This window comes from Pseudonaja textilis, chromosome 7, assembly GCF_049901715.1.
Source record: "Pseudonaja textilis isolate UNSWEBS1 chromosome 7, rPseTex1.2, whole genome shotgun sequence".
NCBI lineage: Eukaryota > Metazoa > Chordata > Lepidosauria > Squamata > Elapidae > Pseudonaja > Pseudonaja textilis.
This window is the reverse complement of record NC_141996.1, coordinates 23403533-23429541: the sequence shown is the minus strand read 5'-3', so window position 1 is coordinate 23429541 and position 26009 is coordinate 23403533. Positions and strand designations below refer to the sequence as shown.

At 34.8% G+C, this 26009-nt stretch overlaps 1 protein-coding gene across 4 annotated transcripts in view; it reads left to right on the top strand.

The window, feature by feature from the left end:
- Window positions 1-26009, top strand: part of STARD13 (StAR related lipid transfer domain containing 13) — a 117041-nt gene that overhangs the window by 72712 nt on the left and 18320 nt on the right. For 3 of the 4 annotated variants that reach the window (XM_026708790.2, XM_026708789.2, XM_087937240.1), the window contains exons 2-6: window positions 10459-10530; window positions 11428-11509; window positions 13517-13580; window positions 17029-18407; window positions 21985-22158. In XM_026708790.2, the coding sequence (XP_026564575.2) occupies window positions 10459-10530; window positions 11428-11509; window positions 13517-13580; window positions 17029-18407; window positions 21985-22158 (1771 nt within the window). Of the gene's footprint in view, window positions 1-4337; window positions 4580-10458; window positions 10531-11427; window positions 11510-13516; window positions 13581-17028; window positions 18408-21984; window positions 22159-26009 lie in introns of those variants that run through there. The other variant, XM_087937239.1, reaches the window with a different exon arrangement.

The window sequence follows — 26009 nt, the reverse complement described above, 5'->3', positions numbered from 1 at the left end:
ATGCTTCTATTATAGTTTTTGGACTGACAGTTTGTTCCTAGGCAAGAGTTGAGAGTCGTGTAGTTGGTTATACCTTTGAAAGTAGACACCATGATTCTTAAGGGAGCATCTCTCTGTATGTCACCTGCCTTCCCTTAAGGAATATACAAATTTTCTCTAGCAAAATGCTGCACTTTGCTTTTTGAGTGATGCTCAGGGACTTCAGTGTGGGTATGGGTATGGCCAGAACTAATAAATGGGTCGACCCAATATACAAGGTATTTATGATTAATAATTAAATTTGTTCAAATTATTTAAACAGGTAACATGGTCATCCTATATTATATATTTTTCGTGTTCTGTCAATGGTCCTTTGTTTTCAACAAATCAAATCAAATGTTGCATCCCTTTTGTGAGAGCCAACTACATATGGTGATAGTATATAGAAAGGGGGATCCAGAATTTGGATAATCCTAAGAACATACAAAAGTTTTCTCCTTTATTTTTATTATGCTATACTTACACTTCAAAATAGAATAGAATAATAGAATAACAGACTTGGAAGGGACCTTGGAGGTCTTCTAGTCCACCCCCTGCTTAGGCAGGAAACCCTCTTATCATTTCAGACAAATGGTTATCCAATCTCTTCTTAAAAACTTCCAGTGTTGGAGCATTTACAACTTCTGGAGGCAAGTTGTTTTACTGATTAATTGTTCTAACAGTCAGGAAATTTCTCCTTAGTTCTAAGTTGCTTCTCTCCTTGATTAGTTTTCACTCATTTCTTCTTGTCCTGCCTTCAGATGCTTTGTAGAGTAGCTTGACTTCCTCTTCTTTGTGGCAGCCCCTGCGATATTGGAACACTGCTATCATGTCACCTCTAGCCCTTCTTTTCATTAAGCCAAACATACCCAGTTCCTGCAACCATTTTTCATATGTTTTAGCCTCCAGTCACCTAATCATCTTTGTTGCTCTTTTCTGCACTTTTTCTAGAGTCTCAACATCTTTTTTACATCGTAGTGACCAAAATTGGATGCAGTATTCAAAGTGTGGCCTTACCAAGGCATTATAAAGTGGTGTTAACACTTCATGTGATCTTGATTCTATCCCTCTATTTATGCAGCCTAGAACTGTGTTGGCTTTTTGGCAGATCTGCACACTGCTGGCTCATTTTAAAATGGTTGTCCACTAGGACTCCAAGATCCCTCTCACAGTTACTACTATTGAACGAGGTACCACATATACTGTACCTGTGCAATTATAATTCTGGTTTGGTTACTGCTTTATTTAATATATTGCTTTTGCACATATATTCTTTCTGATGTGGCCTTTAGTTTTATACTTGCACTTCAGAAGGTAGATTATTATTATTTATTATTTATATATATATATATTATATTTGTAAGCTACTTTAAGAGGAGGAAAGCATTCCTTAGTATTAAAAAATGGATATGAGATGAAGAGGATTATCAACCCAAGGAAATATGTGAGGGAAGCAACAGTTCTATATTTTTGCATAACTGTGTGTGCACAAGCATTTGTATGTATGTGTCTGAACACATACCTGGAATTAAATGTAACAGTGTTGTATTGTCAATGTTTTGCTGAACTGCAAAAAGAGTAGTTAAGGCACAATATGCACATTCATTTCATTTTATGCCTTCAGTATGGAATTATGTACTTCCTGTGAGAAGCATTTGGTATTTGGAGTTTGCTTTTATGGATACCATTAAGAAAAAAATTGCAGCAACAGAGTGGGAGACAAATATGTCGTTATAGAGACTCTGGTTCTATCAAGCTGTTTCTCATGCCCATCAGGGACTATAATTTGAAATTGCTGGGATAAAGAGAGATTAACAACTGGTTCCCCTAGTGAGAAAACTATACAAAAACGATCCCTTCACATTTAGACAAGCCTTTATGGACCTTATTGACCAAGTGTAATGAAAGGGCACCTTCTTAGTCTTTAAAGGATCTTCTTTTGTATCGGCTGTCCTCAAGATAGGCAATCATAGTCTTGGTAACCATCTGCTGTCTTGTTGTTTTTTATTATGTTTCAACTTTTTGGGTCTGCAAACCCCTTTTCCTTTTCAGATCCCTAGATAGCAAGCAATTACAGGTCTTAATATGTGCTATTTAATCTGATCTATTTTGCTTCTCTTTCTTTTCCAACACATGCATAGTTAATGAAATCCATAAGTAGAGTATTTGGGCTTAATATGTCTTAAAATCCTACCCATCAACTGTTGTTCATCAACTCCATTGTTTATATAATTTAGGAGTAAAAACTTATATGTAAGAGAAGGAAACAAAATCTCAACTTTTGTACAAGAAAGTTGTACTGTATTTTTTTCTACGGTTCCAGAATCTTTTTTGTATTGTAGTGACCAAAACTGGATGCAGTATTCCAAACGTGGCTTCACCAATGCAGTATAGAGTGGTACTGTGTTGTCTTTTTTGGCAGTAACAACACATTGTTGAGTCAAGCGCTGATCTACCAGGACAGCTAGATCCTTTTCACAGGTACTACCTTTGAGCCAAATACTGCCCATTCTGTACCTGAGCATATGTTTTTCCTAAGAGCAGAAGTTTACTTTTCTCACCACTGAACTGCATCTTGTTGGCTAAGACTAAATGCTTAAGTCTGTCAAGATCCTTCTGAATCTTGAGTCTATCTTCCAAAGGGTTAGCAATTCTTCACCAGCTTGGTATCATTTGCAAATCTGATGGTCTTCAATCCACTCCTCTAAGTCATTTATGAAGATATTGAAGAGCACTGACTGGACTCATGATATTGTAGAACTTTGAGATACCCTCTGCATGCTTCCTTCCATGTAGATATAGTTACATTAGGGATATATGCTGAGTGTGCTTGGTCAGCTAAGTGTAAATATATCTGGTGATGGTATTGTCTATCCCACATTGTTCCATCTTACCAAGAAGTAGGCTATGGTCTACTTTATCAAATGCCTGGGAGAAGAGTCCTATGGCCAAAGCCTACACCTGCAAATCCAGCATAGCCATGACCCCAGAAAGCATGCAAGCAACAGACTTACCCCTTCCAGGGCAGTGACCCCCATCCACAGTGAAATATAGAATAATAGCGAGCTAGATAGTTTGTAGACAATTTTAACTTCTATCTCTTTTGCCCCATCCAAGTCCACATAACCTGTAGAGACAAGATCAAGACTTTGACAGAATTTCCAGTCAAAACCAAGGTGGAAATGTAGAACTGAGATTACCAGTCATATCTCATTCTAAACCAACATATAGTTTCTTCCAATACAGACAGTCTTTGACTTACCACAGTTCATTTAGTGACTATTTAAAGTTAAAATGGCACTGAAAAAAGTTGACTTATGACCACTTTTCACATTATGATCATTGCAGCATCTCCGTGATTTTTGTTGCAAAATTCAAATGCTGAATTTTGACTCAGATTTATGACAGTTGTTCTGTCCTGGGGTCATGTGATCCCTTTTGTGACCTTCTGGCAAGCGAAGTCAATAGGAAAGCCAGATTAACTTAACAATTGTGTTGCTAACTTTAACAACTGCAGTGATTCACTTAACAATTGTGGCAAGAAAGGTTGTAAAATGGAGCACAACTCACCTAACATCTGTCTTGCTTAGCAACAGTGATTGTCCTTCCCTCACCAATACCATCCACTTATTTTTAGTAAAAATATAAAATATTATTCAAATATAATACTGTTCCTAAACTACCTAGCATTTTCTCTAATCTTAGATACCTACATTTAAAATCCCCGGTAAGCATAGCTAGAACTTTTGAAAGACTGTTCCTAACTTGGTACTTATTAAAGGCTTTGGGGGCTACATGTCCCTAATTCATGTTAGGAATTTTCAGAGTTGCAGTCTTAACATATTTGGAAGGTATCATGTGGGCTTAAACAGGCAATATCATCTCGACAATTTTAATTCACTTTAATTTATTTTATGAAGCTGAGCGCTATAATAACACACCCAAAAAGAATAATTTACTGTACTCGGTCTTCATCCCAAATCCCTAATTTAGCTACTATTTATAAGAACTTTAAACATCTTCCTTTGAGTAATCATTTCAGGAATCCAACTGAGCATTTTTCTAGAAAGGAAATTTTGTTGTCTTATAAATGAAGATATCCTGTCTATAGTCTGTATAGTTTTCCAAGGCCTCTTCCTCAAACTCCATTAAAACTGCTTTAATAACCTTGCCACATATTACTTTCCTGGAATTAACAGCCATTTGAAGGTTATTGGTCTGAGGCTGTACCTCAGGTTGTCATCTCCTCAAAGTTGCTCATTAATCCTTAGATACACAAAGGGCTGCAGACAGAATTTCTTAGTTAATCAGCTTGTTCCAATATCTTTTCCATTTCATAGCATCTGGACAAAGTTACTGGGGTCATCTTGCTCTTTTCCCACTGGTGCTGTTTAAAAAGTCCACATTTGGAATTTTTGATTTTTTTTCTTCCTACCAGGAATACATATTGAACAGAAAAGTTATAAAGTGTTTGTTTAAACCAACTATATACAGCATAACTTGCATGACTCATCAAACCTAATGTAAACTACTAGCTGCCAGCCAAGACATCCATATTCCGGTAGGTGAAATACAATTCAAGAGTTAGGGATCTGATTGTGAACACAAAACCCATTTATGCTAATCTCATTTTTTTAAATAGCTGAACCAATTTAATACCCATGTGTTCATCCTCAACATTATACTTCATGATAATATGCATTTAATTCTAGTTTACTGACAAGTTACAAACCTGTGCTTTGCTATGAGTAAAATTTTGTATGTGTTTGTATGTATGTGAGTTTGTGTGTGTATTTGTGTGTGCTCACACATACACATGTAAAAGAATGCTATTAAGGCAAATAATTGTTTCATAGATTTTGTATTTAGTTTTTTAAAATTAAATTTCTGTAGAGGCAAAGAAGCATATGTGATTTTACTATAACCTTATTGCATTCAAGTAAAATTGGTGCCTAGTGAAAATGTTGGGCCATTTAGACACCAGGAATCAATAGATTCTTCGTTCTTCTGTGTTTAAAGGAGATCAAAACATTAGTTGCAGAAGAAAATGAAATTTAAGTTAATCTTAAATTGCTCAACCATTTTTTCCATATATGTAACTGTTATATCTAAAAAGAGATTTTACATAATTTGTATACGCTTATGTACCATGATGGGAAGGTAATATATATTTTATGTTAAAATTCTTTGTAGTTCATGTTACCCAAGCTTTCTCTGTATCATCATGTATTAATGCAATGATTTGTCTAGTTGAAATCCTTTTTAATAGTATATCACATTTGGGAGGCCCAAGTTTTCCTTTCAATACATCTAGAACATTTTCTACCTGTATTAAAGGTTTTTACTATATTTTGTCCATCTTGTAGAGGAATTTCTAAATGTCTGAATACAACTATTATTTTGGTAATATTTCATTTTTATTTCTAAAATCCTTCTCAGCCAAAAATGGTTACATTTATTCACACTTGAATTTTTTAAAATTATTAAAGGTTGGAGTTTACAGTAATTAGTTATACTTTGAATGAATTAAAACTTTAAAATATTCCTACTTTTGTGGGATATCATCTCTGTTTTTGTAACTTCTTTGGAGATCTTTAATTCAATTTGAAGTTCTGATTTCTTAATATTAATTTGCAACCTAAGCAAGTTAGAGTTTAATCTTATACAAGTCTTTATTTCAATAAACTATCCATATTAAACTATCTATATTTACTTTTGCTTTCCAGGATTTTAATTAGAATTAATTAGGAGATTCTGACATGTATGTTATAAGATATACAGATTTCTCTCACACATGTACATAATACACACAAACATGCACACCAGTGTGGAAATGTCAGATGTTTTAGGATTGCAATACTTGTCCACAGTTTGGTTTCTTCAGAAAACAGTTCCTGGAAATTGAACAGTATTTCAGCAATAAAAAACTTATCTACAAAGTAAACTTCATAGAACTCAAATCCCTAGAAATTACATGGGAAATAGGAATCTGTAGTGTTACTACAGAGGATGACTATTTCCCATGTGATTTCTTGGGAGTACAGCATCCCTTGGATTTTATTATAACTATCTCTGCCTCCTTTTCAGACCCAGTTGCCACCCAGACTAATTTCCCATTATGTTCTAAGGTCTTGTCTGTTGAAAAATAAATTCATAAAAATTGGTCCATCCTTGTATATCTTATATTTTTTCCAGATTGCTCCCTTCAAATGTTTTAAGACTGTAGTTCCCAGAATTCTTAGCTATCAAGCCAAAGCTTATTTGGAAATTTTGGAGTTTCATCCAAAGAAAAAGGAAGGGGTACCAGGTTGGGCCTCTTCAGGCCTTCTTGGACAATGCTAGCAGCTGTCAGTTTTTAAGAATTAAGGCATACCCCGAACTGTAGAATCATGCAAAAATCTTCTTAGCCAACTTCTTAAAGATATAATAATAGTTTTCTACCATAGAGTCATTGCAAATATAGATCAAAATCATACATGTTATTTTGTATCATTTGAGTTAGTCTTAATAAAAGTATTGTCCAACAATAGATTTGAAATACAGGTAGTCCTCAACTTATGACCACAATTGAGCCCAAAATGTATGTTGCTAAGTGAGAAATTTGTTAAGGAAATTTTGCCCCATTTTATGAGCTTTCTTGCCACATTTGTTAAATTGTTAAATTAGTAATATTGTTGTTAAGTAAATCTCATTTTTCCATTGACTTTGCTTATCAGAAGGTTGCAAAAGGTGATCACATGACCCCGGGACAGTGAAAAAAATATAAATAAACATAAATGTGAGTCAACTGTCAAGCATCCAAATATAAATCATGTGACCATAAGATCATAAGTGTGAAAAAATGGTCATAAGTCACTTTTCAGTGCTGTTGTAACTTTGAACAGTCATTAAGTGAACTGTTGTAAGTCGAGAACTACCTGTAATCCAATTTAAATTATTTAAGCTTAAGGACATTTTTAAAAGGAATAATTAAAATGAAGTTCATTTCAGTTGAGAGGCCTTCATTTGATTTACTATTACATGAAATGCGACAGTCCATTCTCTCTAAAGGGAATACAGGGGAATTATTATGCTATATTTCTCCTGCACCTTGTACATATATATATGCCTGTCTTCTGGAATAAGCCCTTCTCCCACTTTAATCATATTCCAGAAGCCTTAAAACTTGCTCTTCTCCCTTGCGGTAGAGTGGAAAAAAATTCCTCTATACTTCATCAAAGGTATCTAATATTTGTTACCTATGCATTGATGTTAGTGTCCAAATTGCCATTCTATTATTTCCCTTATTATATTTCCTATTTATTTTAACCGTATGACTGCTATGAGCCAACAATGACTTAATGGCATCTAATGAATAAATCAATCAATTGGATTTTGTTGTTATTGTTGTGAGCCACCCAGAGACATTGTGAAGTTGGGAGGTACTAAAATCTAAATTCAGGTAGTCCTTGAGTTATAACATAATGGAGCCTTCCCATTGCACCTGTAAGTTGGTGACAGTTGTAAATCTGATCACCGACACAACTGGCTTGATTTTACAACCCTTTTTAACGCAGTTGTTAAGCAAATGCTGTGGTTGTTAAGTGAGCCAACAATTTGCTATAGGATGCCAAACCTGGAAGTAAAAACTGTCTTTCAGCAAAACCATCAGAAAACCTGGTCATGTGACTATGGGACACTGCAGTGGTCGTAAATGTAGCCTGGTTACTGAATGCGCTAAGTGCGATCATGTGACTATAGAGGGGACCTGACCATCATAGCTTTGAATCTGGCTACTAAATTCCCCAGGAAGGTCTATGATTACCCATTAATAACTTCTGAGATTTTTTGAATTTCAGAAAACATAACTAAAGGAAGGAACAAATTACACAAGTACTTAACAGAACTCTTTATCAATATTTGATTATATCTTTGATGTCATAGGGGATTGCCTCATGAAGAAAGGTTTCCTTTTTTTGTTATGAAACACACCGAAGGTTTTTTTGTTGTACTCTTATTTGCCTCTAAAAATATATAGAAATATGTCTTTGGAAGTTTCATGCCATCTGATCCTCATGTTAGATTCAATACTAAGCTATCATTATATGAAAGATATGATACATTATGTGATGTATTTTAATACATTACATGAAATGTGTTTTACATTTTGTGTGAAAAACTTACTAACATGATCCAATACATCATCTATAATAGAGCATACTAATCTTGTGTAACATTTACATTCACTCAGATGTTTATACAGTATAGTATAAATATATAATATACTAAATAAATAGTATAGTAACTAGTTAACTATCTTCCATTACATACTGATTAACATCTCAGAGCATTTCTAAAATATTCATGGAGAAAGTCTAATGAACTGAGACTGAGTTGTCTATGGAATCTAAAAATTGTATTCTTCCATGTTGAATCCGTTTTAGAAAAAAAAAAACAAAGCTTCCTTCACATAACTTTAGAGCTGCTGAATGGGCAGAGCCTTTCTTTTCAGTCACATTTTGCTGCTGAAAAGGTTTGCCCGCTTTTGAAAGAGTAGCATTGCATCAGCTCTAAAAAAGATGGTATTGACTATATAGCCTTTAAGAGTCAGTGCACAGAACTGTGATAAAACTATCCTTTCTTCTTTCTTTGTTAAAAAAGCTATTTAAACATTAGATTGATGGCACTGTGGGCATTCTTTATCACACTGCCATTTCTTCAGCAGTGCAAGGAATGAGATGTAGTCACAATCATTGATTTTTATTTGTGCACATGGATATAGCCTCACATTCATGTGTATGCCGTACTATCACTCTTTTATCGCTCAGTTTGGAATTAGGCAGGTCAGTATATTTTTGCAATAAAAAATTAATGCGGAGAAATTTATACACATTTTCACCTGCTCTAGATAATAAATCTTATGGTCACACAGTTGCTCATGTGGAAAGAATTATATAACTAAATCTACTTGTGAGGCATGCATGAGTAAGTTGAAGAACACGTATATACCTGAGCTTGTCTCATCAAAAGCAGAGGAAATAAAACAAATTTCCATATTTCAAATATATTTTCATGTCAAACAAGAATCATTAAAGGAAGTCTTCTATGAATATACTTGCTGGGAGTTTTTTAAAGTATTAACAATTCATTTCCTAAATATGCACATAACATGCGTAAAGCACTATTTTGCTTTTTGACAAATAGTGACATCTTTGGTGGCAGGTGACAATACCTGATCGCAGATATTGACAAACGACATGCTTTTGGCAAATGAATAATGAATGGCATGTTACTAGCCATAGTTAATTGAATTTATGACTGCTAACCAATAGAGATGAATGTAGCTTTTCCATTTTAATTTCACCAATTTTCCATTTTTCTTGTTATTACCATTTCAGTTTTTTGCCTCTTTTAATAGACTGCACAATAACTTCCATGCATAGTTTTTATGTCTCATAATGTTTGTAGTATATGCATATTTTTGTAAAATAATTTTTTTAGAATATGCTCTTTAATAATATTTTGTGCAGTAATGTATGCATTTTTCCTAATGTATAACTACCAGCATGCTTTGTATTTGATCTTCCAATTCCCTCCCTCCTCCCCCAAGACTACCAAATACCTCACCAAACCTTTGATAATAGGTCTATTTGGACTTGGCAAGCACCTCCTCCATCTCCATTGTGACATGTGTGTATAAAATTGCCCCCTTAATGCACAATCTGTTCCTGTTAGAGCACCATTTATATATCATAGTTTGACTGGGTTCTTTTAGAACAAGAGATATCTTTCGATTGACCAGGATGACAACCCACATACTCCTCCCTAGACTCTGTCCGATCCAGATGTTTCTACCTTGTTTCTTTTTCAGCTCCCGCACAAGGTCTTGAAAGTTTTCACCAAACTTTTTTATTTTCCTCCCCATTTCCTTAGCTTCTGCTCAAACTCCTCACAAGAATCACTTCCCCATTGTTGTTTCTCCTCCCTTCGAGATTCTGCAATTTCAAAATCAGCCATCTGCCTATTGCATTCCTGCGAGAATTGGAAGTATAAGATTAGACATTGCTATTTTTAATCACATGATATTAAATAATATAGGTGTGATACTGTCCATGAAAATGCTGATTACAATCAAAATACTGTCACACTGATTTGAGGTGCACTCCAGGGAAGTTGTATGATTTCATGTAGCTTTTCCACTGCTCCCATTGGGTTGCTGAAATTGTGCAGGACACCTGGTCTGATATAAATGAAGTATGAATTTGAAATGAAAATATTCAAATGTGCAGATCCTAAGTACATAGAACATAGAATATCAGAGTTAAAAAAACTGAATATGTTTTACAAAAGTTGCTTGCTTTATTGGAATAGTTTTCTAAACAATTGTCTAAAAGACCAAAGTTATAAAATTGTGTATTAATAATACATTGTTTGGTGTGGTTTTTTTTCTTTATTCCTCAGAGCGTGAAGCAAAAGAGTCCTGTGCTTGGTTACGCGCTGCTGGATTTCCTCAGTATGCTCAACTTTATGAAGGTATGCTTTAGAAATCCATGTTTAATCCATAACATTAGTTACAGCAAAGATTATTGTGTTTTTTGATGCTTTATTGTTGAAGGGAATACACATGCATCTTCCAAAGCGTTAGAACTAAATCTGGTAGATTTCATCAATAGAAATACTAATTTTGGGTTAACTAGAAAATCACATTGAATTAAATAATGAAATCTGCATGTTGAGATATTCTTAGATTCCGTATTGTGTAGATGTACCTCAGCTAATGTGAAATGTTTTTTGCAGTGTGTTCTAAACTTGAAAAAAAATGAGAATCTAACAGGACCCTAACATTTTGACTGGCACTGTCAAAAAATTTGGGTTTTGCCTGGTTTCCACCCACAATTTTTTGAGAATGACCAGCAGAGTGTCTTTTAAAGGCCAAATAGAAGGCTTAGTGTTATAAGCTCAAATTATTTTATTGGCAAGTAGTTTGTATGATGTCAGTATGCAATTTACATGTGCTTTTCATTAAAGGCAATGCTAATAATGATGATGTGGTGAATGCAGAAGAGTAAAAGAGCTTTCTGCTGGAATAATGCCGCCTTCCCTAACTCCTTGTCTTTCAAATATGTTAAACTTTTACTTTCTGTATTTATTAGCCGAAGGGATGGAGAGTAGAAAAATCAGGCAGTGAATGAACAATAACTCTTTCTATACTAGTGACTGGAACATTACTATTTACTGACTGTTACTTATTTACCAAAAAAGGTTGAAAAATGAACCTTCTAATGTTGTATTGCATTCAGAACAGGATACATTAACATCATTTTAATGAATAAGTTTTATTTATGTTGTATATATTGTTTGAGAATGTATCCAATATCTCTCAAAGTCAAGTGTTTGTTGCTATGGAAATAAATAGTTCTTCTCTTGTAGATTACCAGTTCCCTGTTGATATTGCTGCTGTGAAAAAAGATCATGATTTCCTTGACAAAGACCTTGTAGAAACTCTTTGTAGGTAATGTGCTTTCTGTTTCATATTATTATTTTAGTATCCTTTGTAAAGTTATGGCGTTTTACACAATGCAGAGGATTCTGCAAATTTTAGGCAGATTTTGATTGCTACCAACCTCCTTTCTCTGCTGGAAATTATGGGTTTTATTCATCCTTGGTTTGCAGCAACTCAGCTGGTTCCCAAAGCTGGGCCTTAAGTAAACTTGAGCTTCCTGAATGGATCAGAATTGGAAAATGAAACCTTAAAAAATGCCTTTAAAAAACCTGCTAGGTTTTCAAAGAGTGTTAGTTATGAATGAGTTCACCATATATGAATTGTTGCTTCTGTGGGCAAACTGCAAGGAAATAATTTCACAACACCTTTTCTGTAGAACAGGGGTGTCAAACTTGTAGCCCGCGGGCCAGATGCATCACATGCTGGTACCGCCCTGCCCGGTTTAGCAAAGGGGGGAAAAAGTCCCGATAGGTCACGTGATGCTGCCGTGATGACGAGTTTGACACCCCTGCTGTAGAACATTGTTCTAGCATTTTAATTTTATTTAGCTTCTCACACTCAAAGGGTAACAAGATATTACTGATTAGTGTTTCTTAAAATGGTCTTGCCTAGGATCTGACAGATATCACAGATGGAGAATCATGTCTTCTGCCATTGCCACTTCAAATGGGTGTAAGAATCCAAGTGGACCAGATTTAATCAGAAAACTAAAGACTTAATTTTTTTCATATCTTTGGCAATCTGTTTCAAAGTTTTAGAAAGGCCACAGAAGATAGGACATAATTTTTGCCTAAAAATAATCATCTTAAATTGGCATTGCCTTAATTAAAACATAGGCGTTCACTTTGAAAAAAAATACCTTTCTTTTTTTTTTCAAATGGATTCTGTCATTTCTTAAATATTTAATCGTGAGGAGATCAACTCGTGGTCTAAAAATGACACCAAGATAGAGTTTATAGAAAGTAGGTGTTATGGAATAATAATTCCAGGCCAATCAAACAGAGGAACCTAACAAGTGAAGAGAAAAGTTTATTCAGCAATGAATTTTGGAACTGCCCTCAAGAACAGATACCAACATTAGAATGGTTATACTATGCATAGCAGGCATGTCTCTATTTCTCAGTGGTTTAATGTATGCTTTTGCTTTATGTGGCCTATATTTCATGCACGTACAAATGTACTCTGCCTCCTACATGTCTTTTAAAATATTCTAAATGGTAAACTATTCTATATGAGTACGACTGTACTACCTTACTTTTCTTATATATAACCTGTTCATTTGGTATTCTTTTAATTACTTACAGTCTTTAGATTTTACTGCAATTAGAACAGTAAAGCACAAATATTCAGGCTTTATTTTTTTCAGAACTGTTTAGACATTTTTGTGATGTATATTGATACATCATTCAAGTTGTTATATGGGAGCCTAGTTTCCAAGGATTGGGGGTCCAGCGGCAAGTCTTCTCAGCAGTAGCCCCTTCATCTGGAAGCAGTAGCCTTCAAAGACAGCCACTTTTCTTTGGGCATCCAGGAAGACTGTTAACACAGCACTTTTACAAAAATTCTGACACAAGAAGTGTCAGTTAACTGGACACAGATGCTTGCAGTGTTGATGATCCCTGCCTCAGATAGTGATGGTCTTTTTTTTTTCTTAAACAGTATATAAACTGCCTAAAATCACAGGTGAAATGCATTATACATTTTGGCAAATAAATAATTTTATTTCTAATAGAGGGCATTAGGTGGAGGGCTTGATAGAGAGGATGCATTTGTGCTTAAATTTTGTTTAAATTTTATATAAAAGTCCATTTCTAGTTATGATAACAAATACCTATTTTTTTCAAACCATCAGACTATTTGCTAGATTATATGGGCTTCAAGATAATGTAATTTCCTATTCTCATCTCATTCATAGGAATTAATCATGCATCTTGCATTCAAATCAAAGAAGAAACTAAATTTGATATTATGAAGAGCCAGTCAATAAGTTCAGTATGATTCTTGTTTTATTTTTAGACGATTGAACACACTGAATAAATGTGCCTCAATGAAACTTGATCTGAACTTTCAAAGAAAAAAGGCAAGTACATGCGCATTCATATATTTTTATGTAGGTGAAAATACTTTAAATCTCCTGAAATCAAAGCCCCAGATGATGTTGTATCTAATTGTTGAACCTCAAATACAAATGTTATCACCTTGTAATTTTTGCATCATTTATAAAGTCCAACAATGGCCTATATTGATAAGAAAATTAAAAAAGTGTTTCCAGATGCAGCATATAGAAGAAATGTTTTTAATCAACAGCCATCACTGTGTTTTTGAAGATTGACTATGATGAAGTAAAGTTCATGATTTATCAATATGCTTTTTCTAAGGCATCCTAGAAAATTAGTTTCTGTTCTGTTTATACCTTCCTTCTCCTAGAGAAATCTCATATGGAGATTCAAAACCCAGATTGTGACAGGTCTCCCCCACCACATCCAATGTCTTAGAGAAAGGCTTTCTCCGGCTCCTTTTTAACTGCTCACTAAGAATGTAGGGATTTGAAGGTATCTGCATAGAGACTGTATTGTAAGAGAAAACAATTCCCAAGGGTCTTTTCAAAATACAAGGAAAGCCTGTTTAGTTAACTAGGTAGTCTGAGTATGACCCTACAACATGATTCATTGCCAGATAAAAAGCAACAGACTTTTTTTTGTTTTTGCTTTATTTTCTTTCATTTGTGCTGACTTATTAAAATAAAGTTTGCCATGTTTACTGCTCATTGTATAACACAGGCGTTATCTAAGGCTTAAGGGGTTTTAAGAAGGAATGTAGAAAATGTTGTTTGATATGAAAACTTTTGTAAGGGAGCCAATAACATTTTATTTACAAGGCACTCCTCTCCCTGGGGCACTTTTTAATCAGGAGCTTGCATAGTACAGATCATTGCTCCAAGGAACCTTGTACACATTGGATTCTCTCTCAAAATGCTTGACAAATTCTTTTCATTGGTGCTGGAAAAGTCATTGCCAGCAGTGCTTGAAGCAAAATAAGAAGGGATAGGATGCCAATGCTGTTTCGTTTTATTCCTTTTCAAGTAGACTTAAAGCAGGCATTCATACCATTTGTCAGGCTGAGGGGTGCACTCAAAAAAATGTGATTTGTATTCTGAAAGTGCTCAAGCACAAAATGCCTATAGATAGCATTCCCTCAAATCTTGGAACCTCAGTAGGGCTTCTCTACTAAATTCCATCAGAAGAGCAGATTCTATTTGGAAAAGATGGAAAAATGTAGACCCTAGGCCGTGTTGGGCTTTAAAAATGAGTGTCTAGAGGCTTGAATCTCACTGACAATGACTGACAGCATGCAATTCCAGCAATAATGGTGTTACCTGAGGAGATCTAGATAATCCTTCAACAGTCCATAGTGAACTGGCTGAATGGTTTTTGAAGGCAGCTCCACGTAAAAGCAAATTACAATAGTCTGACCATATGATGACAAGAGTTCAAATAACCAAGAGAAAATCATTTTGTTATTATATACTTTTCCGTGAACTTACAGTCTCCCAATGACTCATATCTCAGAAAACATACTTCAGTGTTTTTCCTTTTTGCTTTGTGGTCTCTATCAACATTTAGAGTGAAAATTCCTTAGGACGAAGAAGTAATTTTCAGCTTTGAGCGTAAATTACTTGGGTGATCCTGCTAATCAGGGATCAGGTATAATTAGGATGATGTCATGATATCCTTTTCAATCCAACAGACTTTTAATCTGAAGCCCCATTCTGTTCAGTAATAATTGCTCATAGAAAAATATACATAACATTTCAGCTTTGACAATACATGAAGGCAAACAACTCAAAATGAGAACTAAAATAATTAAGAAATGAAATCTTTTTTTTTAATACAAAAGGATTTTTTCAGAAAATCTAAGTATTTAACAATTTTATTTTAAGTAAAGTTATATTTTTTATTTCCTGTGTATATGAAATTATTCAGATAATATTTTTATTTCTTAGCTTCATATAATCTCTAATTTTTATGTGCATCATAACAGAAAGACCTTCAGTAACTTTGCTACTTGTGAATAATGTAATTACTCTATTTTTAGATTCCTCTGGGAAAGTAGACAGATGTTCAAAGCACATTAAGAAATTTAATATTCTGTCATTCAGTAAATCATTATTTTACTGCATTTGCCTTTACCTCTTCCCATATGCAGCCAAGTCCCTTTCTACTATTTAGCATTTACATTGCAATTCAATACGAATTGAATCTTATCTATTTTTTCATCCTACCCAGAACTATTTAAAACATACTTAGCTAGTACAACATTTTGCCATCCAAGCTTTTGCACTTCAAGACCCTATACTCTTGTCTTCAGTTTTGAGCTGAAGAAGATCCTTGGATGAGAAGCAAAATGTTTTCAGAGAAAAAAAAAAACCAAGAAAGGCCAGTTGCCTCTTGGAAAAAGCATCTTTGTTAGTCCCTATACTCTTGTGTTTAGAGAGGTAAGTAAACAGCTGAAAAAAAAATCAGACCCCTATCAAATTAATAATACAGAAAGCTAATAATGCATAGCAGAATTCATCGTGTAAAAGGTAGAAATAGAAAATAAGGCTTGCCACAAAGTCAGGACAACTAAACTGAATGTCTGAATGTCAAGAGCCAAGATTTCAGCAAAAATAGAAAGTTAGGAACATAGTTCAGATGGATTTCAGTGCTACATTCTGAATAGCATGAAATCTTAGGAAACCAAAGTTCTAGGGTACTGTCTGGGCTTCCATTGTCATTTTCAAGAAACTTATAATTTCCATCAAACTAGTCGCTAATCAAAACAAATCCTGAGATCTTTCTTTAGACACTAATACATTTTTGAGTTTGAACCAGTAAAACTTAGATTCCTTAGGATTTGATGAAATTTCATTGTGACCCATGGTTGAACCAGCACCCTCTATTTTGAAGACAAGAGCCTCTGAAATACCCATTGATTGATATTTATTTCTTATCTGTCTCTCCGTAAATGGCAAGACAATTTGATTTTGCTGGTACAAGATGAGAAAATATTTTGACCATCCAATGTCCTGATGACCATTGGAAACTGGTAGTTACAAACTTTTCTTCACCCTCTGTGTATGTATGTTCAGTTAGCTGACGCTCCTTAATATTTCTGATGGCTTCAGCAAATATTAAGCAAAAAGAACATTATTTGCCATTGCTAATGGCAACAAAACATCCTTGATCCACAGACTACTGATGAAGAGGAGGATTAAAAAATGGAAAGAAGAGCAAGATTATGTGTGGATGGATGGATGGATGGATGACATGTGTTTGGGCGAGTGTAGATAAAAGGGTATCATACGCAAATGCATATGAAAGGGTAAAAGGGTATTTCATATGCAAATACATATGAAAACTTGCATGTCATTATTAGCCATTAGTCTGCAAATCAAAAGTGATGAAAGGAAAGATGAAAAATGATGTATTACGCTTGTTATCAGTAGATGGACGGATGGACATTCAAATGTTATGTCTTGTTTTCAGTGTGAAGACTCAGATGAAGAAGACCTTTGTGCCATCAGTAATAAGTGGACTTTCCAAAGAGCAAGCCAGAGATGGTCTCGAGTAGAAGACTCTGATCCCTTGATTCATCAATCAGGCAAACATGACTTTCAAGGGGACATTAAAATGAAAATCACAACCAGCAACGAAAGTGTGCTTACTGATTTGAGTGAGCCTGAGGTGTCCTCTATTCACAGTGAGAGCAGTGGAGGAAGTGACCATAGGAGTCAGTCTGGAATCACAAGCCTCCTCAGGGAAACTAATCATTCAGGACAATACTGTATCAAAAACAGTTCTGTGCAAGTCCCCTCTGCAATTGGTGGTCCTTCTTCCCAGCTTTCAGAAGTCTCTCCCAACTTCAGGAATGAGAAAACACGAACCAGAGCAAAAACCTTTCTGAAGCGTATGGAGACATTAAAACCCAGAGGACAATCTGGAAAATTAAAAGGGTCTGGACTGACTAATCTCTCAGTCATTGGTACACCTGTTCTGCAGCATGAGCCCAGAATCTTAAAGGAAATGCAATGTGTGCAAGTAGAAAATGGAGACTTCCAAAATAAAACAGTTGTACTCCAAGATCCAGTCAGACAAGGATCTCCATTTTCAGCCAATTGCAGCAGTGAAAACAGCCAACTGGAGATTAACAACAGCACCATAAGCACTCCTTCCTTAAAAGAACGCAAACACCATGAAGCAAATAAACGGGGTGGCATGTACCTAGAAGATCTAGATGTTCTTACAGGATCAACACTGAGACAGGTGATAGATCAAAGCTGCAAAAATGAATTTCACTCCCAAGAAAACCTAATATTTCATATTCCCAAAGACCACAAACCAGGAACATTTCCTAAGGCACTTTCCATTGAAAGTCTCTCGCCTACAGACAATGTCCTGAACTGGAAGAGAGACAGTGTTTCATTAACCAACAAGACATCTAAAGAACACAAACCCCTTGTTTCCTGTTCAAAGGAAAGTAGAGTTAGCATTTATGACAATGTTCCAAGTTCTCATCTATGTGCCAGCACAGGAGATCTTCTGGATCTGGAAAGGGAAAATCTTTTTCCTCATTTGGATGGTATCTTGCAACATGTCAATGGACTTCAGGAATATATTGATGACTGGTCAAAAAATGTATTACCAGAACAAAAAAAGAATGCTTTATCCATTGGTGAATTTGAGTCATTATCATGTCAGTCACCAAGTAAAATTTCTTTAGAGTTTGAACAGAACTCAGTGTCTGATGGCCATACAACCCCAAGTGATATTGACCAAGACGGGGCATCTCTCAATGAATCAGAAGCTCCTGGTGTCAGAGAAAGAAGAGACTCTGGTGTTGGAGCATCCCTTACCAGACCAAGCAGGTTTGTAGCAGATCACACTTCTAAGAATGGGAAACAGGGAAATTAAAATACACTGTTTTTCAGTTATGTATTTGTTCCTATATCGAAATCATAGCAATTAATTGCAATTCATAATGCTATATATAATTTACAGTTTCAATTTTAAATCGGAGTAATCCCACAAAATCTTCTACTAAATTCTCTTGCCAACTTGAATGGTCAAAAATAACAACAATTACAGCATCCTATGAAAATAGAGTCTTGGAATAACAGCCGTTTGAAATTTTCCAGCTACTTGAAACATTGCTTTAAGAGGATTAGATCAAGGATGGAGAATCTTCTTTACTTCAAAGATTGAGAGTAAGGTTTAACTATATGATGAGCTGTGGTGGAGCAAACAGTGGATAATGCCCAAAGCAAAAGTGATTGGGAGGATTTGATGATCTGAGCAAAGACAGAAAAGGCAATGATAATATTATATTGTTTGATATGGAAAAAAGCCTTTGATAAAAGGCATAGATAGTATTAGTAAATTACATAGCCAAATGTGAAATACCAAATAAGTCCAGATTCTAGATGGTCATTTTTAGTTTAGTTTACTTTACTTTATTGTCATTGCACCTCATACAACAAAATTAAATACCATCTTCAGTGTACTATGAAAATAAACACATTCTTCACATTCTATACATTGAACTGAAAACCCCTGATACTGAATTAATGTTGCACTATATCCAGTGGTGGGATTCAAAAATTTTTACCACCAGTTCTGTGGGCGTGGCTTGGTGGGCGTGGCAGGGGAATGATGGGTGGTATTTGCTGGTCCTCTGAACTGCTTAAAATTTCCGCTACCGGTTCTCCAGAACTGATCAGAACGTGCTGAATACCACCTCTGCACTATACAGTAAAATTCAGTAGAGTTATTGCCCTTTTTTTTCCTTCCATTTAATAGTATCCAATTCTCAGAAACTGCCTGGATAGGTACCTGCAGTTTTCAGAAGTGGTTTTTCGTTGCCTCCTTCCTAGGGCTGAGAGAAAGTGATCAGATCAAGGTAACCCAGCTGACTTTTGCCTAAGGCAGGACCAGAACTCATGGTTTTCTAGTTTCTAACCTGATGTTTTAATTGCTACACCAAGCTGGCTCTACTACCTGTAAAGATAGTGGAGAAATATATATAATTTCCACTTTGATATTTGTTTACATCCTTTAGTTTCTGCTACTATACTAGATCAGTGGGTCTCGGAGTGTTCTCCTTTCAGCAAGCCTGCAAAGTCAAATAAATACATTACAATTTCTGTTTTTTAGATTAGATTAGATTAGATTCAACTTTATTGTCATTGCCATGGATACAGGCAACAAAATGCAGTTAGCATCCAACCAGAAGTGCAAAACAACAGTAAAATATAAATATATGTATGCAAATATGCAAGGCATCTATGAATATGTCAATGGAAAACACAACAAAATGTATATACATGAGCACACAAGGATAAGCATGACTTCACATATTTGAACATATACAACTGTACAAAATGTTTGTGGACACATTGAATATAAGTACAAATGCACAGAGAATTATACAAAATACATCATATATTATCAAGGGAAGCATCAGCATAACTGTGGGGACAAACAAACTGAGGAGTTCAGCAAGGAAACTGCTGTGTGGTAAAAGCTGTTCCCTAGCCTGCTGGTCTTAGACTGCAGGCACCTGAACCTCCTCCCAGATGGAAGAAGAGTAAACAGTTTGTGGGCTGGATGCTGTGGGCTTTATGCAAACTCCTTAACAATGCTGTGGGCTTTATGCAGACATCGTTTCCTCTGAATGTCCACAATGGCAGGAAGTGGAATCCCTATAATGTGTTGGGCGGTTTTCACCACCCTCTGTAATGCCTTTTTTTCTTTTATAGTGCAATTTCCATACCAAACTGAGGTACAGCTAGTTAAGATGCTCTCAACTGTGCAGCGGTAGAATGTTTATTTCTAATACAATAAATATTGATAGATATAACCCACATAAACCAAACGTCTTTGGGTTCTCAGTCAGTTTTAAAAATATAAAGGGGTTCTGAGACTAATATGTTTGAGAACCACTATATCAGATCATAATATCCATGGTATTTTACACAATTCATCAGAATAAAATTGGTGTTGTTTGCTGATAGCATTTTATTGTCTATTTCTGAATTTCATATTTTGATTGTAACACTGATGTGCTTGATTATTATGTTTTGGATAAATTGTGGGATATTCTTTAGCTCGTTTAATTTAGAATTGATGCGAAGAGCAAATGCAAGTATCATTTCATATATGCACTGAATGCACTGTATTATTATTCCATCTCACATTTCTCAAATCAATATAATTCTTTAGATATTGATAGCCTTACCTGGGGGTAAATAACATTTAAAAAATAATATAATTTCTATAATACTTTATATTTTGCATAGAATTATCATATACTTATCCAGGAGATATTTTTAAACACTCGGTGCATTGTTCTGTATATTTCTATGGGGGTTTTCAATTCCCAAAATTACCTAGAAAAAGTTGCAGTTAAAAATAGAGGCGTTGATTTCTTGACTCTTGAATCAGACACACATATGCATATTTTTAACAGGTATTGGATTTTGCATAACCATAATTAGGTGGACTGTTTGTGGCTCAAAATATAATGAATTAGCAATATTTTCTGTCTCTGATACATCAGTTCAAAACTATTTCTGGAATAGTATAAATATACTATTACTGAAAATTTGCATTTTGATTCTTTTTCTCACACCAAATTGTGGTAATCTTGTGGTAATCTAGATGCTAAAATTTATTTTTTTAAAACATTATATGGAAGATCTTGATAGATGCTGGCATTTTTATACTAGATCAATTATTGGATGATAATGATGTTATCATTTTTTATGTTAAAGGATAAATACAATTTGACTGTTGCCACCCACTGGTAATATTAATAACTACAACTTTTATTGATAACTCAGTTTGGATCAGTGGATTTTTAAATTGGGAGATACTTAATTTATGAGCCGTAATCACTAAAGCCTGTGAGATAAGAATTCCCATATTTATTTATAAATGCGTGTTATTGATAAATCCAGGTGATATGCAGGCTGAATGGAATAAGGAATTGGAGTTCCCCTTTTTTGTCTAAGCAATATAAAGTTGTCTTTTAACAGTGTGAAAAATTTCACTTCATCTTAGATTATGCTTCATTCATCAGAATAATATTTTTGTACTCATTGGATCTATTGTACCTGCATAAAATCTTGATGCACAAGAACATTAAATTATTGAATGTTCCATATCACTGTATTCATCTATAAATGTCCCAGAAATAGAATGGCATCTAGTAGAGCAAATGAAATTTACTAGAAATGGCAATTTTAAACTGTTATTGTTGCTATAACATGCCTCAAACGAATAGGTTTTTAAACAGAATCTTGTAAAAGGAAAGCCATTTTAGATTTAGAGTCACATTCTTCTGACTCTAGGACAAAGTCTTTTAATCCATCACAGATTTTTAAAAAAACAAATCTATCATGACAATCAGACATTTTATTCCATTTTTTTTGTATGTACATAAAGGCGATTACGTTGGCACAGTTTCCATATCTCTCACCAACTTAGCCATACCCTAGGATCACTCCAGATCAGCAATCAGTCAGCTGCTCAGCTAAATCTGCTACAAAAATTTTCCCTGCTCCGTCTTACAGCAATTATGGAAAAATACTCCATGTCAAACAAGCATGGTTGGACATGGTAAGTATGTTTTATAGTTTAAATGTTATTTAGTTATAAAGCCTGAAAATACTCATCATAATTTTTTTAAAAAAATAATTCATTAGTAATCAGCTTAGTCAAAGGAGGTTTGTAAAGATTGAGTCAAAGTTCAGGAAGAAATGTTGAAGAATGGTTATTTTACAACTGAATTTTTTTGAATTGACTTGAGGGTCATATTGGAAAGCATGTTTTGCACATATATACACGTACATTAATTATCTAGGAGTATTCTAGATTTCAAAAGAAAAAGTAACTTTCAAGCATGCATGGTTGCTCACATCACAGCTGTCAACACTTTAAATTAGCTAGTATTTTCCTGCATCACACAGCTGATAGATCAAGACCAAAAATGTATTAATACTAGCAGATAATATTTTAACTCATTATTGGCTGCTCTGTCATCTCTTTTGTTTCCATTGGATTGTATTTGTTTTATCTTCAATGCCAAACAGAGATGCTGTGAGTTGGTTGATTATTAGATTTTTATCATGTCAGATCGATTTATCTTTAGGATAAACATATATTCAGGTGTTCTTGAATTCATTTCATTTAATGATGGCTTGAAGTTTTAACAGCCTTGAAAAAAAAATGACTTATGACCATTTTTGAAGTTAAAACCATCATATCATCATGGTCATGGGATTGCAGTTCATATTTACAACAATTGCAGCATCTTGTGGTCACTTGATTGTGATTTTTGATTACATGAGTCTTCCCAGCTGGCTTCCAACATGCAAACTCAATTGGGGAAGCTGGATTTGCTAATGACCAAGAGATTCACTTAGATGACCATGTGAATCATTTAATAACTATGAAGAGTCACTTAATGCTTGCAATAACAATTGTAAAATTGGGTCTGGTCACATGGTGACCTGCTTAACAACTGCATCACTTAGTGATCAAAATTCCACTCCCAGTTGTGATTGTCAATCTAGATATTTATATTCGCTTGGTAAACTGAAGGCAGCAAACCTACGTAATACTCCTGCCTCCCAGTTTTCCCATAACAACCCTATGAGCTGGATTGGACCAAAAGAGAATGATCAGCCCAAAGTCACCCAACTAGTATTCATGCCTAAGGCAGGAGTAGAACTCACAACTCTCCTGATTTCTAGACCAGCATCTTAACCACTCCTAAGAAACTAGCTCTTTATTTTACAGCAAATTGCTACAACATTCAGAACTTGAAATGGCCAGCATCTAAAGATTTTTTCCTCCATCAGTCTTCAATAAAATAATCACTTATATAAATAAAAAAGTTTCCATAAATTGATTGTTTCTCCTATAAAAGAGGGAATGTTTTTTATCGCCAAGTATTGCCTATACATGATGCTATCCAGGGAAATTCTGCTGAATTATTTTAGTGTCAATTCTCATTCGGCCTGATAAAAAAAAATCTGTTGCATGTTTCTAATATAACATTTTAATTGTGCATTTCATTCAGCGCACTGCAAGAATAATTAGCAAGTGTAAGGCGGACCTATCAGTCAATCGGTTCCATTCCCATCTTTCCTTCCTCTCCTCATTGTGGTTGCTCTATAGAGAAAGAAAAGGTACATGCAGCATTCTTTTCAGTTACAGTGTCTGTCTTTCTACAGCACTCATAAACTTCCAATCAAACATGAAGATCTTTGACCTGATTCAGTGTCCTAATTCAGTTTGAGTTCCTTAGTATGGATTCTGCTTCTGCTCCAGGAAGCTAGAGAATTGGTCCAAAGCAACCAAACCCAGCTCATTCCCTAAATGAAATCTCATGTCTCACACCAATCTCTTATGTCTTCAAGAGGCAAAGGCATTTGATCCCAGAAAATTAATTGGGCATACACCACGCTACACAATTTGGCAATGGGGATTATACAGCGCAGGCTCCCTTGGTAACACATCTTCAGATTTGATGTACAAAATTCAGTATTTGCTCTACTGTAGCATATTTCAGCTAAATAACTTCACCGCATTAACTGGCATTTAAGTAGGCCATGTGAAATGCTAAGGATTATTGCCCTCATTTTATAGCCAAATGCAGGCAAAAGCAATAAAAGATATTTATCTCACAGCATGAAAAGTAATTCTAGAAGTCTAGCTGGATTCCTTTGTGTAAAACTCTATCAACAGAAAAAAAAACCATCAATAAACATATGCAACATTTAATCAACACTACCTGAGCTATTATGGGATTTTAATTAGTTGACTTGTGTCTCCATAGCTCCATTGCAAAAGAATATCACAAGATTATGCTAGTCGATAGCTGTACGATGTAGAGCTATTCAGAGTAAAGTCTATAAAGAGAAGCATTCATCCATTTAAATCTAGAGGAAGAAAATGGAAAACACTGAATTTTTGCTATGTTCAATGTCGCATATATGACTAGAACTGATGGTGTGCCATTTTGTAGCATTTTTGGCAGAAATGAGTGGTTTACATCTGTTAAACTAGAGACAGACAATTGACTGGGATGGTAGGGACATCTACAATGGTAAGGACAAATCCTGGCAACCATGATTGGTGTGGCTGCATCTATTTCTGTAAAGATATATTAAAATATGCTACTACTTCTAACCTTCCAGGATCTCTAATCTACATCATCCTAACATGGTGTACCTTAGTCTTAATACATTATTAGTACATTATTTCTGGGTAAGTCAGCATTCATCATAACAAAATACCTGGCTTTATCTCCTGCCACTTTTATTTATAATGGAAATATAGGACTATATGGGGAGAAACAGTATTACTGATTTATTACAGATACTCCTCAACATACGATCATAAATTTCCATTGCTAAGCAAGACATTTCTTGTTAATTTTGTCCCATTTTATGACCTTTCTTGTCACAGTTGTTAAGTGAACCACTACAGTTGCTAACGTAGTGACATGGTTGAGCAAATCTGGCTTCTCCATTCACTTTGCTTGTCAGATGCTTGGAAAAGGTGTTCATATGACCCCAGGGCACTGCAATAATTATAAATACATGCCAGTTGCCAAGTGCCCGAATTTTGATCACATGACCATGAGGATGCTGCAAGAGTTGTAAGTGTGAAAAACAATTACGAGTGTCACTTTTTTCACTGCTGTTGTAACTTTGAACAGTCGCTAAACCAGTTTCCAGTTTTAAAATTAAATGTTTAAAAAAAAAGATTTTAAAAGTAAAATTAAAATCACATTTAAGTGGACACATTCTCTGGTTAATAGTGGGAGTTGCATTAGAGCAAATTATTAATTTTTTGTATTATTTGCTTAGACATATTTACTAGTTGGATCTACATGGTAATTTTGTCCAGTAATATCCCAAAACAAGATCTTTGTCATCATCTGCTTCTTTTTAAACTGGAGATGCTAGTACCAAATTTGAGGTGTTCTCGATGCAAAGCATGGTATCTCTTCTCAAATATAGTTGTTTCATAAAATGAAGGCGAATTTCTCTGGATAGCAGCAGTTTAAAATTCATGTACAGGCAACGATTGGAGACAAAAGAGAAATTGCTCTTTAAAATTCTTTTTCTGGCATGTCAGGAATAGATATTGGTAGCTCATCATCTCCATTTGAGCCCTCCCACACGTCTCTTATTGTCTGTAGTTATTCTTAGCCTGTTAACCATCTGCACAACTCCTGTGGCCACCACATTGGGGTTTGATAGCTCACAACTGTCCTTTTTCTCATAAAGTTTAGATTATATTGCTCATGTGCATAGGTGTTTGTCCACTTTTGTTATTACAATAATAACCAGAGCATAAAATAACTCTGAAACTTGATTCAAAACCCATCCTTTTAAGCTTCATCTAGGATTTACTATATTTTTTTATAAATGATAGCTAAATCATGATAAATTATA